This window comes from Rana temporaria, chromosome 13, assembly GCF_905171775.1.
Source record: "Rana temporaria chromosome 13, aRanTem1.1, whole genome shotgun sequence".
Lineage (NCBI taxonomy): Eukaryota > Metazoa > Chordata > Amphibia > Anura > Ranidae > Rana > Rana temporaria.
In genome coordinates this window covers 16,626,603-16,643,426 of record NC_053501.1, presented here as the reverse complement: position 1 = coordinate 16,643,426, position 16,824 = coordinate 16,626,603, and the positions used below count along the sequence as shown (strand labels likewise).

The following is a 16,824-nucleotide window of genomic DNA, read 5'->3' as shown; positions in this document are numbered from 1 at the left end:
GCATTACTTCATTCTGTTAATGTATTGTGCCAAATTTGAGGATAAAGTCCCTTGCCTCGCCCCCCCCCTGCAGCCTCCTGGGACAAAAATCACATGTCCCAGGAGGCTGCAGGATCATTCACTCACGCATGCACAGCGGGGAGCCGGCTGCATGGAAGACAGCATTGGATTCCAGGCACTTGAATTTTAAAAGTCAACAGCTACAGAAAACTGGAGGTTGCCATTTCAATTTTTGGGATATAAAAAATTGGAGAGCCAACATTATGGGTACTGCTATATCAAGGATATATTTAAGTGACTATGCGTTCACTCATTTTAAACCCCCAGCATTTTTACATTAAAATGGAGGTCCACACAAAAAGTGAACCTCTGCTTTTCGGAACCCTCCCCCCCTCCGGTGTCACAATTTCCACCTTTCAGGGGGAGGGGAGATGGCAGGGACCAGTGAGGACGCGCCGCTCGCACAGTAGGGAACCGGGCAGTGAAGCTGCAATGCTTCATTTCCTGATTCCCTCACCGAGGATGGTGGCGGGGGCAGCCGAGAGACGAGCGATTGCTCGGCTTCCGACATCGCGGGCACCCTGGACAGGTAAGTGTCCATTTATTAAAAGAAGCTGCAGTATTTGTAGCTGCTAGCTTTCTTTTTTTTTTTGTGGAACTCTGCTTTAAACACAATAAAGACCAATCAATATACACTTTTAACACAAATATGTAGCAGAATACATATTGGTCTAAATTGATGAAGAAATTCATTTTTTTTTCTTTTTTTTTTATTGTCACACAGCCTCATAACCTAGGGTGGCAAAGCACTCCACTGCCCCCCTCCTCCTTCTCCAAGCTAAAAGACTATCTGGAGACTGCACTGTCCACTGTTGATACTTTCCTGTGAAGAACAAAAGTTGTGAGTGAAAGTATTAGGGTAAGAATTTAAAAAAAAAAATCTGGGGAATGTCTTTATTGTGATCAGTGTAAAAACACTGGGGTTTAAAACTAATTTAAAGCCGAACGACCACATAGTCACTTAAATCCTGTACTCTGAACTCTCCTTTTGGTTCCACATGCAATCACCGTCCAAAGCTTGCTGCCTCAACCTTCGTAACATTCCCAAATTACACCTCCTTCCTAACCAATGACACCGCAAAGCTTGCAATTCATTCTCTGGTTACCTCTTGCATTGACTACTGTAACTTCCTCCTCATTGGATTACTTTTGAAAAGGCAATCCCCCCTCCAATCCATCATGAATGCGGTTGTCAGACACTTCTACCTTATCAACTTTTTAGTGTCTGCTACTCCTCTCTGTCAATTCCTGCATTGGCTGCCACTCATCCAACAATTCAAAATACTAACAACTTACAAAGCCATCCACAACTTGGCCCCCCTATCTACAGCAGTAACCTGGTCTTGAAATACCAACCAAGTCATTCCCTTCTTTCCTCCTAAGACCTCCTGCTCTCTAGCTTCCTTGTTAACACCTCCCACGTTTACCACCAGGACTTTTCCTGAGCCTCTCCCATCCTATGGAAGTCCCTACCTCAACCTGTTTGGCTATCGCCTACTCTAATGACTTTTAGGCAATTCTTGAAAATCTCTTCAGAGAAACCTATCCTGCCTCTACCTAACAACTGTATTTCTACTATTTCCCATCAGCTCACTCATCAGTTATTGCCTTTTGTATCATTTGACCCTCCCTTTTGGATTTTAAGCTCCAACAAGCAAGGCCCTCTAATTCCTCCTGTATTGGAACTGTACTGTCTGCCCTCATGGTTTAAAGCTCTGTGCAAACTCTTGCCACTATAAAATCCAGTATAATAATATTAATAAATTAAAGGATTGTTTGTACTAGGAGTGTGTTCTCAATCTCTTCTGACCACGGCAGTGCACATGCAAGAACAAAGTCAGTGTTTGTTACAGCTGGGCTTCAGTTATGGGCTATGGGAGAAGACCACGACATGATAGCAAGTTGAGGAACTCAAAAAAATAAATAAAAAAATAGTGGACCAGGTGGGAGATCTGAGGGCTCTAATCGGCTTCCAAATGGTTTACCAGAGGGCGCACAGGCTGTGCGTTTCGCTGGTTAACAATGCTGTGTTAGGGAATCGCTTCCCTAACACTGCCCCGCCTCTCAGCCAATCAGGTGCACCGGGTCTGGTTACCAGTCACCTGATTGGCTGAAGTGACATCGAGGGCGGGAGAAGACATCGAGGGAGCGTGAAGAGGACAACCCTGACCCGAGGAAGGTGGGAACAATTGAGGGCACAAACTGGCGGCAATTGGGGGCACAAACTGGCTGCATTCGAGGGGCACATTGGTTGCGTTTAATGGGCACAGTGGTGACAATTGATTTAAAAAAAATATATATATATATATATTTGGAGCACCAGCCGCTACTGCACTGTAAACAAATGAAAGGAAGAAAACTGGATAGCCGCACTCCAAATCACTTAAAATAAGTGGTCTTTTTATTTTTCAACTGTACATACAGTCACTGCAACCCACAACACACAGTATGGCCGACGCGTTTCGCACTTACAATGAGTGCTTAGTCATGACTAAGCACTCATTGTAAGTGCAAAACGCGTTGGCCATACTGTGTGTTGTGGGTTGCAGTGACTGTATGTACAGTTGAAAAATAAAAAGACCACTTATTTTAAGTGATTTGGAGTGCGGCTATCCAGTTTTCTTCCTTTCATTTGTTATCATCAGCATTGCCAGCACCTTGGTGGTTCAACAACCCTTGACTACTAACGAGGCTCACCTGGAGCGGTGAGAAATCTATCTGTTCGGTACTGCACTGTGGCACAGGTACGAATTACACCAATTTATGGGGCTTGAAGGCCTTGTAATGGGGACAGCAAACTGACCTGATATATACCACTATACATGCCCTCACTTTTTGGACAGGGGTACAGGAAATGTGTAAGATATTTTAGTTTGAAGGGACAGTAATAAATGCAGCAATATTTTTTTTTTATGAAAAGGGAAATTTTCAGCACATGAAAGTTGTTGCACAAATTATGGTGAATAAAGTATATGTGGCTAGGTTTGTGGAGTATGGATGATAAAGCGGCACCTCCAAGATCTACAATGTGTGCAATGTCAATTACTAGAGATTCTAGACACCACAAAAGGCCAAACCTCTCCACTATGAGAAGAGTGACCACTCCTATTGGTCAGAAAGTGTGATTGGTCCCTTTTTTGGTCAACAGAGAGGCAAGGAGACCCTTTACATGCCCACTTGCAATGGCTTCTCCAAAACTGTAAGAGTTGGGTAGTTATAGTGCCACTGTATACCAGGGGCGGACTGACAACTCATGGGGCCCACGGGCAATAGAAGATTATGGGGCCCCCGGGCTTACAGATGGCCACCAAGCCAGGAGGGCATTGCATAGGCAGGGCAGCTAAAATCTCAGAATTTTCAGATCAAAAGCATGTCGGTTTGGACATATCAGGGACAGATGTAAAAAAAAAAACACAGATTTTTACATACTGTCCCTGGTTTTAATGAGCCTGGCAACCCTGATGGGGCCCCCTAGTGGCATGGGGCCCTCGGGGCAGTGCCCGAGTGCCTCAATGGTCAGTCCGCCCCTGCTGTATACTCTTCAAGCTCCATCCTTAAATTTACAAAGCATTGTCACTACCAAGTAAATCTACCACAAATCTCCCACTAGTTTTCCACCTCTGCATTCTTAATCTACTTTGAATTCTCCAGTCTGTCGCTCCGAGCTACATCTTCCACAACCCCGGGTGTCTGACAACACAATCCCTTTCCGTCAGAGACACATTTGAAGGGACACAAGATATGTCCCCTAAAGCACAGTGAGCCAGGTGGGAAAAGGTTACAGTGTCCCAGCAGGCTCCAAACAGATGCTTTTTGTGTATAAATCACACACAGCACAGAAGGCTCATGATTATAAAATGCATAATGATACATAAATTACTACAGCAGCATGTGCAAATACAGCGAGAAAAAAAAACATTCCCTATAGACCAACATGGTTAAAAAAGCAACAAAGATCGAGAACATGTAGCACTACACCCACAGCATAACTGGCCACTCAACATGATCATCATCCAATTTTATTACACTTTATACATAGAACACTATATTCCAACATGACTAACCACTTAACAGGATCATAATAAAATTCTATTATGTTCTATACATAGCACACTACATCCCCAACACTGTACATGATCATAATACAATTATAGTATTCTCCATGCATACAACATTAAATGCATACTATTACACTCTATACATAGAACACTCTGGGCCAGATCCACGTACCCGAGCGCATTGTTGCGTCCGGCGTAGCGTATCTCTGATACACTACGCCGCCGTAGCTTACAGCGTAATTTCCTGATCCTGAAAGAATTTGCACCGTAAGTTACGGCGGCGTAGTGTAACTTTGGCGGCGTAAGGGCGCGCAATTCAAATGGATGTGATGGGGGCGTGTTTTATGTAAATACGTCTTGACCCAGCGTAAATTACGTTTTTTTTAACGGCGCATGTGCCGTCCGTGGGGGTATCCCAGTGCGCATGCTCGAAATTAACCCGCAACAAGCCAATGCTTACAACGTGAACGTCATTCTACGCAAAGCCCTATTCACGAACGACTTACGCAAACAACGTAAAAAATTAAAAATTTGACGCGGGAACGACGGCCATACTTAACATAGGATACGCCTCATATAGCAGGGGTAACTATACGCCGAAAAAAGCCTTATGGAAACTACGTAAAAAAATGCGCCGGCCGGACGTATGTTCGTGGATCACCGTATCTAGCTAATTTGCATACACGACGCGGAAATCTACGGAAACGCCACCTAGCGGCCAGCGTAAATATGCACCTTAGATCCGACGGCGTACTAAGACGTACGCCAGTCGGATCTAGCACAGCTTCAGGCGTATCTTGTTTCGTGGATACAAAACAAAGATACACCGGAGCAAACTAGAAGTTACGCGGCGTATCAATAGATACGCCAGCGTAACTTTTTTGTGGATCTGCCCCTATGGGGTCAATTCAGTAAGCTTTACCGCATGTGATAGGGTATCATGTTACTCATTTGCATAAATTATTGCATGCGGTAAATTAAGTTCAATTCACAAGAAAAAAATAAAAAAGATTAAGCAATATTTTACCGGAAAAAAAAAAAGTGCCGGGAAATATCGCACAAAAAGCTCTTAAGTAAAAGGAGTAAAAAACTATGAGATAATTGCCACCAGGGTTTAGCTGGCAGTATCTCATGCGGCATTTGTCCTTTCCTTAAAAAATAAATAAAAAAAGGAGTTTCCCCTGATGTAAATCCACAGTCAATCAGTCCGGCGCGTTGTGCGATTGATGGTGGATTTACATTGCGGGACTCAATTTTTCAAATTTTTAAAAGGGAATTGTCGAAATACAGTCTGTGTTTTTATTACTTTGTGGCCGATATTACTTTGTACCCAATACTCACTCACATAAGGGGCAGGATCTGGGGCCCCCCTTCTTAAAGGGGGCTTCCAGATCCCGATACGGTTGTGGGGATGAGGCCCTTGTCACCAACATGGGGACAACGTGCTTTGGGGTCGGGGGGGACCTGCAGGGCTGCATGTTCAGATAAGGGTCTGGTATGGATTTGGGGGGGCTCCATGCCGTTTCTTTTTTTTTAGGGCTTGGGGTTCCCCTTAAATCGGGGGGTGTTTGGCTCATCCCTAGTGATGAACTACACACAACAAAACCCAATGAACTTCAAGGTGGAACAAAAACAAAATATCTCCCCAACCCCTCTGCCCTGCAAGGGTTAAAGGCTTGGTATGTCTAGGGGTGCCAGAATAAGGAGATATACAGTAGTTGCCATACTTGAAAGTACAATGCAGCTCCTCTAAGCCACTCACTGCTGCGGTCACAGATTCAGCCCCCCCCCCCCCCCCAATCCATATGAGAGCACCACAGGCCAAAGATTTTTGGAGAGGAGGACAGTGCTGAAGCCTGCTGGAACAGGAAAAGGGGCCCCTAGAAATCACCCCAATGTCAGGCCCCGTACACACGACCGAGTTTCTCGGCAGAATTCAGCCAGAAACTCGATCGGAGCTGGATTCTGCCGAGAAACTCGGTCGTGTGTACACTTTTCAGCGAGGAAGTCGACGAGGAACTCGTCGGGCCGAAAAGAGAACATGTTCTCTATTTCCTCGTTGTTCAATGAGGAAAGTCGGCCCGCCGAGATCTCGGCGGCTTCCACACTGAACTCGACGAGGAACTCTATGCGTTTGGCACGTCGAGTTCCTCGGACATGTGTACGGGGCCTAAGAGTATTTTTGTGTTCCAGCCTTGAGTCCAGCTCCAATCTTTTCTGCACCATTTGGACTCGCCACCTCAATCCCACAGCATGAGAAACTGTAAAGATAAAAAAATCCCAGACAACCACCATACCAATTTACTACTTGTACATGAGTAACAGCAGCATAAGGAGAAGGGTGGTCCACCTGCCATCATGCAGAGAATTTTTTTTTTCAAAAAGGTGGAGTAATAACATTAAAACTTTATTTGCGAGGCTTTACGGCTTTTATTTTTTATGAAGGTAATGAGGGGATTGGAAGCAGAAGCCCCCTTTAATTCAGAAGCTGTACCAGGACGGTGTCACTCGGTGCTGCTGATATAATAATGCATCTCTAGAAGAGCGGAGTGCCTGTTCGAAGCTGTCACCGGCCTCATCTCACGCATGAAGAACTAATGTCATGGATGAGGCGAGCAGAAAATGCCGACAAGCAGCCATTAATCTTACTCAGGGGGAGCCAGCCACTCACTGGCAGGTAGGAACACAATACAACATCTGTTCCGCTGGCAGGCCTGTCACATGTGTCCCCGTACATGGCCTCCACGTGAGCCCTGCCAGTTACACGCAACGCGTCAGACCGGCTCTCGCCTGACAGGCTCATCAATTAACACTTACACAGGCCAGACTTTCCGTGTGCGGACAAGAACACCACATATCTCCACCGCATGCCTTGCCATTCCCATACCGGGAAATTCCTCCTTCCACATGCATTAGGGAATCCTAGTTCCAGCAGATACTGCCCACTCAGAAAGGAACCAACCTCTTATTCTAATAATTACTCATCTAAGGGCTCGCTCCCACTAAAGCACATGTGGTTATGTAGGCTGTAACTGGATATGCAGATTATCATTTGTTCTTGAAGGGTTAGTTCACCATTTCACAAGGAATGAAAATGTTAGCCAGATCATGACACCTTCCTCACCCTCTGGTCCTCGATGCAGGTACCTTTTGTGATCGCCATCTTTAGACGACCTCTCCAACTGGCTTAAAAGTCAGGAACTTTAAAAACACCACTACACAGCGGTTTAGCAGCATGACGTTGAGCGCCCATTGGTCAGGGCTGGTTATGTAACCGCACTGACCAATGAGAATATCCAACATCCTGGAAGAAAGGAGCCTCAAAAGGATTCTCATTGGTCAGTGTGGTCGCATAGCCAGCACTGACCAATGAGCGATCACCGTTGCTTGCCTTATACTTGGACACATCTTTCCTCCAGAGCTGTTTAGTGAATTTTAACTCCTCATTCACACTTCGAGATTTGGAATCGCCTTAATTCTGCCTGCGGTTCCTGCAAAACATGTGACACGATTTTGGGTGCAATTTATAAATTAAGGGCACCCAGACATGTGTAGCATTTTTTCAGCAATTCCCAGACTTTGTGTCATTTTGCTGAACAACTGAATCGCTCAGCAATGTGGGCAAAACGCGCCTTTAAAAATTGCGAGAAGCTTGTGGCCCAAAAGAAAAAAAAAAGGAGGGGCTTCCTTTGGTTGACAAACGCGTATATGGCGGCTGGAGAGGGTGGGGGAACACAATGTACATGCAATGGAGACTGGAGGGGTGGGGAGAGTGCTATGAGTTTGTTCACACTTTAATGTCTTTGTGAAAAGATGAACTAAACCTTTTAAAGGACACGCACATCGAAGTGATCACCGTTTTGAGTGGCAATCACCTACCAAAATATTTACTTAGGAGCTGAAAGCAGCCAGGACTTTTTTTTTCTGCAAGGGCTGTGTGAATTGTGCATGGACACACAGTGAAGAACTCAAGTGGGCCTGAAGGTATTTATTTTGGTAGTTAGTTGAAACTTGGGGGGTGGGGGGAAACATAAAAGGCATCTTCACTGACCCACTGGGTGGCAGATTTGGGGGTGCTGGAGGATAAGGACAGGGGTGACGTACTGGAATCCTGCAAACTGGTTTCCCCAAAACTTTCTGACCCATCTATATATTTTGAACAGAACCCATGCCTCTGAACTTTGAGATGGGAATGAGGGACACCAGTCAGCAAAAGTATGCAGGAATAGGTGACACCCCTTACCACGCCCCCTTAAAGGAGACTTGTACAAACAAAAAAGATTGGTTAAACCCACAAGTTTTTTTTACCACTACTATTCCTTTATATCGGCTTTTGGAATTTCCAAATGCAGCAATTTAGAAATCAGATGAAAGGTTTAGTGCTGGAAAACACTTTTTGATAGATAAAAAGTGCATTTTATATACAACTATATAGATCAGACCAAAATGAGGGACAGAAGGACATTGCTCCAAATCAGCGACAGTCCCTCCAAACCAGGGACAGTTGGGAGCTATGCAGAACCTAACTCCCATTTGTCTCCCTGGATACTGGCTGCATCTTAGCCCCTTTTGCCCCAGATGTGTCGAGACCAGCGGCAATTTTTATCATCTGATATGGTCATGCCTATCATTCAAGGCTACTAGTCACAGGTGGTCCGGTTTCTACATGATCAAGTGGGCTCCCTGTTAACTCTTTGCCCTAAGCAATGTCTTCTGGGCCTCCTCCCCAATCGCGACAAACATCTCCATATTTTCTTGCAAGAAATACTTTTCATGGGTAGAATGTTGATTGCTCGGGTTTGGCTCAGGGCATCACCACCAACAGTACAAGATTGGGTGGCTGTTATTACGTTCACACTGCCATATAAAAGTAATTTACATTCACAGAGGGTGTCCAGCTAAATATAAGATATGGGATAGATGGTTAGATCAAGACTCTACTTGCATAGATGGAGTCTGCATTACCTGCTGCCTATATTTAATCAAAGGTATTACGAGACATGAGCTATGTTTCAATGGGTACTATCGCTGACTGTTTAAGTGCCAATGTGCTACTGTAATATATGGATCTAGGCATTAAGTGCCAAGTTTTCTTTTATTTCACTGTATTGTTGGAGTATGTTAAAGCCATTTGGTATAATTCCCCATTTCTGTATGGAAATCGTTTGTTCTTTTGTATTTTTTTAACATTATCTTATGTTTCACTCTTAATAAATATATATATATATATTTTTAATTAAACAAACACACACACACACACACACACATCTTCACTAAGGGCCCATTTCACACCATATACACTGGGCTGTGCTGAGCAGCATCATCCAATGCCTCATTCCCCATGCATGGCCAAGGCAATTTGTCCTGAATTCAGTTCACATCACTGCTCTGCAATGGTGTGCAGTAAAAGTTGGACATGCTGCATTTGTATGCAACAAAGGGTGTTGTGACACCACCACATTGTACTGCATTGCATAAAGATGAATAATTAGTATTTTTTAAATTTTAATATACTTGGGGGGGAAAACCTTGTGATGCGTGGTTAAAACGCATCAGCACCACTTCCTTCACAGCGCACACCAGCTGCTACGTTATAATGTGGCCACAGGTGTGAATAAATCGTAAAAGAATGTTGTTCTTGAATTGTACCACAGTGCACAGATACGAAAGTGGTTCTTCTGATGCAATGCTCCTTATTCTTTCCAGCATAGAGGAGAGATGTGGGGGTCTTCCAGAGCCTTGGTCTCTCCATAAAAAGGACCCGTCATGCCTTATTCCTATTACAAGGAATGTTTACAGGGGCCGTGATGTGAAGGATCAGTCATAGGATAGATAGGACATGGTTAAAACCCCTGTCCGATTGTTATTTTTGCCATCTGTGGCCTATCGGGAGGGAATCGCCTTCATTCCAAGAGTCATAACAGGAAGGGAGTATAAATCCCCCCTTAAAGCATTTGTTACCACAACAATTTATATTCCTAATTTGTGGCTGTTCTACCTGTATGAGCAAGTACCCTGTTCTCTTTGTTTTGCTTCCTTTCAGTGAAATCCCTGGTGTTCCTGACAGTCCCTCTGCTTTCCTAATAAAAAACAGACCACACTAAGCATGAAAAACACACCATGGTCAGTTTCCAAACTATGGTGGGAACTCGGTGTACTCTCCTCCTATGATCAGACGTGTCCTGACACTCCCCCCTGCACGGCCCTCTTTCCCTGCGAAAGCTCAGTGTACTTCTGATCTTCCTCCCCCAGCTCGTATGCAGCTGAGAACAGAGGGAATGTGATCAATTATTAAAAAAATTTGATCAATTATTAAAAAAAAAAACATTAAATACCCCCATTTTATATATATATATATATATATATATATATATATATATACACACACACACATACATACATATATATATATATATATATATATATATATATATATATATATATATATATATATATATACATACATACACACACACACACACACTAAAAAGATTTGCCTTTCATTTGTATTTTAAACTGAATAGATTGTTTTACAAGGTGATCATTTACAACAACTGTCACTAGAACTAGTGTCCCAATCGGAAGATGTACCTTCATTTTATTCCAGTGAAAAAAATAATAATCCCGCTCACCTGACCACGTTCACCAGGACAAATAAAAGTCAGTAGATGCATTTTAGCTTCATACATTTTTCACCTGAATGTACTTCAGAAAGATGCACTTACTATGTGAAGCTGTAGGAAATCCATCAGCCCGGTAGCGCTGTCAATGCGCACAAGGATTCCGTCTTTCACCGTAGTGCTGAATCCCACCGCCAGACGGTCAGTGCGTGTGCTGGGCCGGTCGTTATGAGGCCAGGTGTACAGGATAAGCCCTCCGCTCTTCCCAAATATGTAAGTCGCCCCAGCTGTAAGGAAAAAGGGTAGATTGTCAGATGACCCCCGACGGTCCAGTATCCACACCCAGGAAGATGCCAAACATGAAATAATGTTTACAGATAACTAGCGAAATACAGCTGGGAGTTTAGCTCTTATCTTTTCATTATAATAAACCCTCAACATTCTTTGATGGGAAAATGTACACCTTTTATGGGAAGGACACCCCTCCTGGCACATGCAGACTGTTTTTCAGATGCCTTTTAGAGATCTGCATTTTCTGTAGCATCACTAAAAGAACAGGTGATATTTCTGTTTCAATCTTTTTATTCCGTTATGTTATGATGTAACAAAAGAAATTGCAGATTGATACCGTCATGAAAATCAGTTGACAAAAAAATAGTAACTATAGCAGATTTAAAGGATAGAGATTTAGGTAAAGACCACCGTGAACAGTCCATTGTTGGGTATCAGGAACATCACCAATGTGGTTAACTGTAAAGAGTCCCATATAAAAATACAGATTCAGCTATATGTTAGGAAAAGAGCAAACATCCGGCGGACCTTACTTCAGGCCAACATTGTAAGCGTAGCAAAAAGGTCAAGTAGAACTACACCCGCTCACCCTTCCACCTGAGAAGACTATGAACATAATGATAGAACTATGGCCAAAGTAGGAAACACTAGGACGCCTAGCCCTGGACTTATTTATCTTACTCTGCGAGCAACAAATAATTAGAAAGGTCAAATATATCAATATAGTATCCTTCAAGATAAATTGTCATGAGAGGGATAGAAAAGTAAAAAAGGAAGAAAAAAACAAGAACCAGAGAAAAGAGCATAGAAGTGAGACCTTATCAGTCCAGGTGTCCACCCCACCACCGGTCCAATGTCAGCCCCTAGTATGCGCTACCTGTAGGTAGGAAAGTCAAGGGGACCATACCTTTTTAAATGGGGGTTGTTTGTCCCAAAGAACACAAACCATTTTTTTCCTGTAGCATGATCCAGGTTAGTGTTTGCTTCATTAAAGCTAGGTCAATCGCTGGTCCTTTCCAAGCCGTAGCGATTGCCATTTTGGCCACCAAAAACCATGTAGTATATTAAAGTCTGTGTCATTACCCCCCCCCCCCCCCCAGCACCCCTTCCCATACTTCATTATTACCCCCAGCACACCCTGCAATTTATTATCCCAGCATCTCCCTTATCCTTTTATTATCCCCAGAACCCCATCCTATATTACCCCATCATCCCCACCTCCCATTCTTTATTACCCCATCACATCATCTGTTATTGGTGCCAAAAGGTGCTTCAACAAAGTATTAAGCAAAGACTGTGAATACTTATGTACATGTGATTTTTTAGTTTTTAATTTTGAATAAATTTGCAAAGATTTCAAACTTCTTTAACGTTGTCATTATGGGGTATTGTTTGTAGAATTCTGAGGAAAATAATGATTTTACTTCATTTTGGAATAAGGCTGTAACAGAACGAACGGTGGAAAAAGTGAAGCGTTGTGAATACTTTCCGGGTGCACTGTATTAGTGTGACAGATCTAAAAAGGGGCCAGCGACGTTTGTCTAATAATTGCATACATGAAGCTATTTGTTATGTTCGGGATATCCTATTCTATTGGCAATTCCTCTAGAAGGACTACCCGCTTGTGTTCCATATATTATATATTGCATTTGTGTATCTTTGGATATAAAAACACATTTAGCTCAAGTTTTTCGTCTCAGCGGCGTATTAAAGTCAGATCCTCGGTAGTCCTGAAATGTGCTCAGCGATAAACCTTCTATTTATTCCCTAATCCTGCTCATCGCCAAGGATAATGATTCGCGTGTCAACATATTCACACCTGGGGAGGGAAGATGAGCAACTGCGGGTGACGGACAAGATTAAAGGTGACAAGTATTAACCCCGAGACTGCTGGACTAATCTGAAGGAGGTAAGCAGCTCGGTAACATCACCTGTGAATTACGGGAAGATTTATATTCATATAGCGATGGAATTGGAGGCAGGCAGGGATCCAATGCTAATCCTTCCACAAGTGGATTATCCAGACTGCCTGCCGAGCAAAAATGTACCGACTTCCCGTAACCGACTCCCTTCTAACTGATAAAGCCGGAGAGGAAACCTCAGCTGCATAGCGGAAAAAGATGGGGAAGCTGTCACATTGTTTGCTCCCTGCGAGGTCAAGAAGCAGTTTTAATATCTGAAAATAATCCAACATTAGCCATGAAGATTGGGGGTCTGCAGCCGAAAGAAAATGGACGATGCCAGCCATTTTATTTTGCATTTTCTAAAAACGGATGGCCATTACATACATGGGTGGCACGTGTATCAAGCTGTAGTTACATATCTGAAGAAATCCCTGCTTTAAGCCATTTGTAGTAGTTTAAGGCTGTACGATGAAGGTTTATAGACTATAGCTTGGTTTAAAAATTAGTAAAAGGGGAAGTCCATCTGAATCTAAATTGACAAAGTTTAACAGAACCTTAACACAATTTCACAACAGCGCTATGGGGACAATAAAACACCCGGTAAATAGGGTCCCTATGTCCCCGGAAAATACATCATTAAAAAGAAAAAACCTACATGTCCCTACGTGGCACATCTGTCCACGTTGGGGTTGGGAACAGACTTGCTCGTTAATGGTCTTACAGCAGAGGTTCAGGTCAACTAATTAGCATACTAGCATTCTTTCCAGGATTAGATCCCAGGGCACGATGTATAAAGGAAACTCCGGAAATTAGATGCTGCCATTACCGATCTCCTACCCCATCTGAAAATACTTGTTCTCAGACTCTTGCTGTTCCTGTGGCTTCAATCCTTTGAATCATGGAGCAGGAATGAGTATGCAGGGGACTTAAACTTTTCTCCAAATTTCCTGATGTGTGCACTACTTCTGGGTTACTAACCCAGAGTTCTAAAGGTAAAAGGTCAGTATAATACTCAGGAAACTGGCATTTTCAGAAGGAGTTCAGGACTGGAAAAAGACATTTAAAAGTAAAGGTAGGTCTAGCTCACCACTCCAAATTGCTCTACTTACCTAGATTATGCACTGAGGCCCATGACATTGTTTACATTCCACTTTTGGCTTCTTTATAAAATGTTCGCACCATTCACCCTTTTGAGCTTATATGGAGCTTGTAGATGAATAGGCTCCTATCCAGCCCTGACAAACTCTACAGGACTGGAGCTTGTAGTTGGATCAGCTTCTTCCAAGCCCCATAGAAGTCTACAGGACAAAATCTTAAAGATTGATCAGCTCCTATCCAACCACATAGAGGTCTACAGGACTGGAGCTTGTAGATGGATCAGCTCCTATTTAGTTACCTAGAAGTCTAACGGGCTATAGCTCATAGATGGATCAGCTCCTATCCAGCCCCATAGAAGTTTACAGGGCTGGAGCTTGTAGATGTATTGGCTCCTGGTCAGCCCCATAGAAGAGAAGTCTATAGGGCTGGAGCTTGTAGATGGATCAGCTCCTATCCTGCCCCATAGAAGTCTACAGGGCTTAAGGCCCCTTTCACATTGAGGAGTTTTTCAGGCGGTACAGCGCTAAAAATAGCGCTGCTATCCCGCCTGAAAAACTCCTTCACTGCAGACTCAATGTGAAAGCCCGAGGGCTTTCACACTGAGGCGATGCGCTGGCGGGAGACTAAAAAATCTCCTGTCAGCAGCATCTTTGGAGCGGTGAGAGGAGCGGCATGTATACCGCTCCTTCCCATTGAAAACAATGGGAAACCGCGGCAATACCGCCCGCAATGCGCCTCTATAGAGGCGCATTGCGGGCGGTATTAACCCTTTATCGGCCGCTAGCGGGGGTTAATACCGCACCGCTAGCGGCCGAATCCCGGCGGTATAGCACCGCTATTTTTAGCGGCGTTATACCGCCACCGCAGCTCCTGCCTCAGTCTGAAAGGGGCCTAAGTATATATAGGCATTGGGCCAACAAACTATCATAGGGATATGAACAATGTTGCAGGTCTACAGGCAAGATTTAGACAAATATAGCAATTTGAGTGGGGTGAATAGACTTACTTGGGAGGGGTGGGGACAAAAAGGTAAGGAAAGTTTGTGGGAAACGGTTTTCCATTTGGAATTTTGGTCTTTTAACCTGTTCTATTTCACCTCTTCACTGTATTGCCTATCCGTCAGTGTGTCCCTGGCCCTGGGCGTTGGAGGAATTTACCCCGGTACTAAGGCAGGTATTGAAATTTAATTTTAATGCATGGCAATGGACCAAAAATGCACAGGACCTTAATATTCAATTCACCACTTATGGTAGGTGGATTTTGATGCATTGCCTCATGTGTTGAGGTTTGCATGGCACCCAATGTACACAAAGTATAAATGATACCTTAGGCACCACACACAGAGCCTTAATGCGGCAGTGCAGCTTCACATTTACATACAATGTATTGTAAGGGGTTAGCTCGGTAGCAGGGTGTGTGACCCTCTGGATGGGTTCAATACACACTGAATTCATACAGACAGGCAGTCGAAGATGGTTGAAAACAAAGATTTTGGTTTATTCTTCCATCTTGCTGGAAACAAGTGCAAGCATCCAAGCAGCAAATCAAACATAAAATAAACCCTGGCCACTTTGGGCGTCTACCTTCCACACAGGAACCTATCTATGGAGTCTGGCACAGCCTAGTGCTGGGCAGACACTGCTGGTCATACAGCAGAAAAACAATAGTCTCTTTTTGATTTTTATCACACAGAAAAAATCAGTCACCACCTCACCTCCTCAGAAGACTTTCAGCTACTGCTCTCCTTAGTCACAAAGCCTCAGGATTCAGCAAATCAGTGGTAATCCTCTGGACTACTTATAGAGGCCTTAATTGCCTCATTCTGAACAGCTGAAGTTTTCCAACGGCCTTTAGCCTTTTCTGGCTACATTTGCAGCCGACGCCTAATAACAATTGGTGTATTGTCTAAACAAGGCAGAAATGTATGTCCCGTCTGTGACAACACCCACAGATTTACCTGACTTCCTGTCACAGTATGCAAAGACCTCTTTTTTTTACCCGAAACAGGATTTTGGTGTGGGTTAGCTGGGAAATTTTTGTATTGTTCACTATTAAAAGTTTTCCATAGGAGTTTTTTTCTTTTTACCATTACATGTTCTAAAGTTAGCAAAGGCACTGAACACCTGACCTGCTTTTAGCAGAGAGTTCATCCTACATTGTCGGCATCACCTGGATCTGGATCTATGACGCACAATTCATATAATGAGGCCAATTTACAGATAAATCAACTGCAAGGTGTATGGTATTATTTGTCATAGACCAATCAGAACTCTGTAGCATCTTCACGTTTCTATAATGGACTCGGGAACGGCACTTCCCCCATCACCACCAGGGTAATGGGTTAAATGAAACACTTTCACGTTTGCAAAAGCTCGCTCGCTGACAGGAAAAAGCTTTTTCTAGGAACTTGTAAAATAATTATTGTAAACTGCTGCATAATCTACGGTATCATCTCAGCGACTCCCACAGCTCCCCGACAATATCCGATGCTGTCAGCCAAACTCCAACGTTTTATCAGCTTGCTGCCTCAAAGGCTTCGCGTGTTTGAAGTTAATTAATCAGTAATTCTGATGCGCTAAACTGAAGAGATGGGAAGAGAGAGGGAAAGACAAAAGACGAAAGGAGAGAGATAACAGGATCACTACACAGAGGGGTGCAAGGGCCCTTCCACAAAAAGCTGCACCGTAAGATATACTGCATACAAGTCTAAGAGGGAGGGGAGGGTGGGTGGGTTGGGATGAATCACAGGATACGAGTCTAAGGAGGGGTGGGCTGAGATGGATCACAGGATAC

At 43.7% G+C, this 16,824-nt stretch overlaps 1 protein-coding gene across 4 annotated transcripts in view; it reads right to left on the bottom strand.

Annotated features, from left to right (window-relative positions):
• Positions 1-16,824, bottom strand: part of NRXN3 (neurexin 3) — a 546,212-nt gene that overhangs the window by 112,790 nt on the left and 416,598 nt on the right. For all 4 annotated transcript variants that reach the window (XM_040333785.1, XM_040333786.1, XM_040333788.1 and 1 more), the window contains one exon: positions 10,844-11,025. In XM_040333785.1, the coding sequence (XP_040189719.1) occupies positions 10,844-11,025 (182 nt within the window). The remainder of the gene's footprint in view (positions 1-10,843; positions 11,026-16,824) is intronic.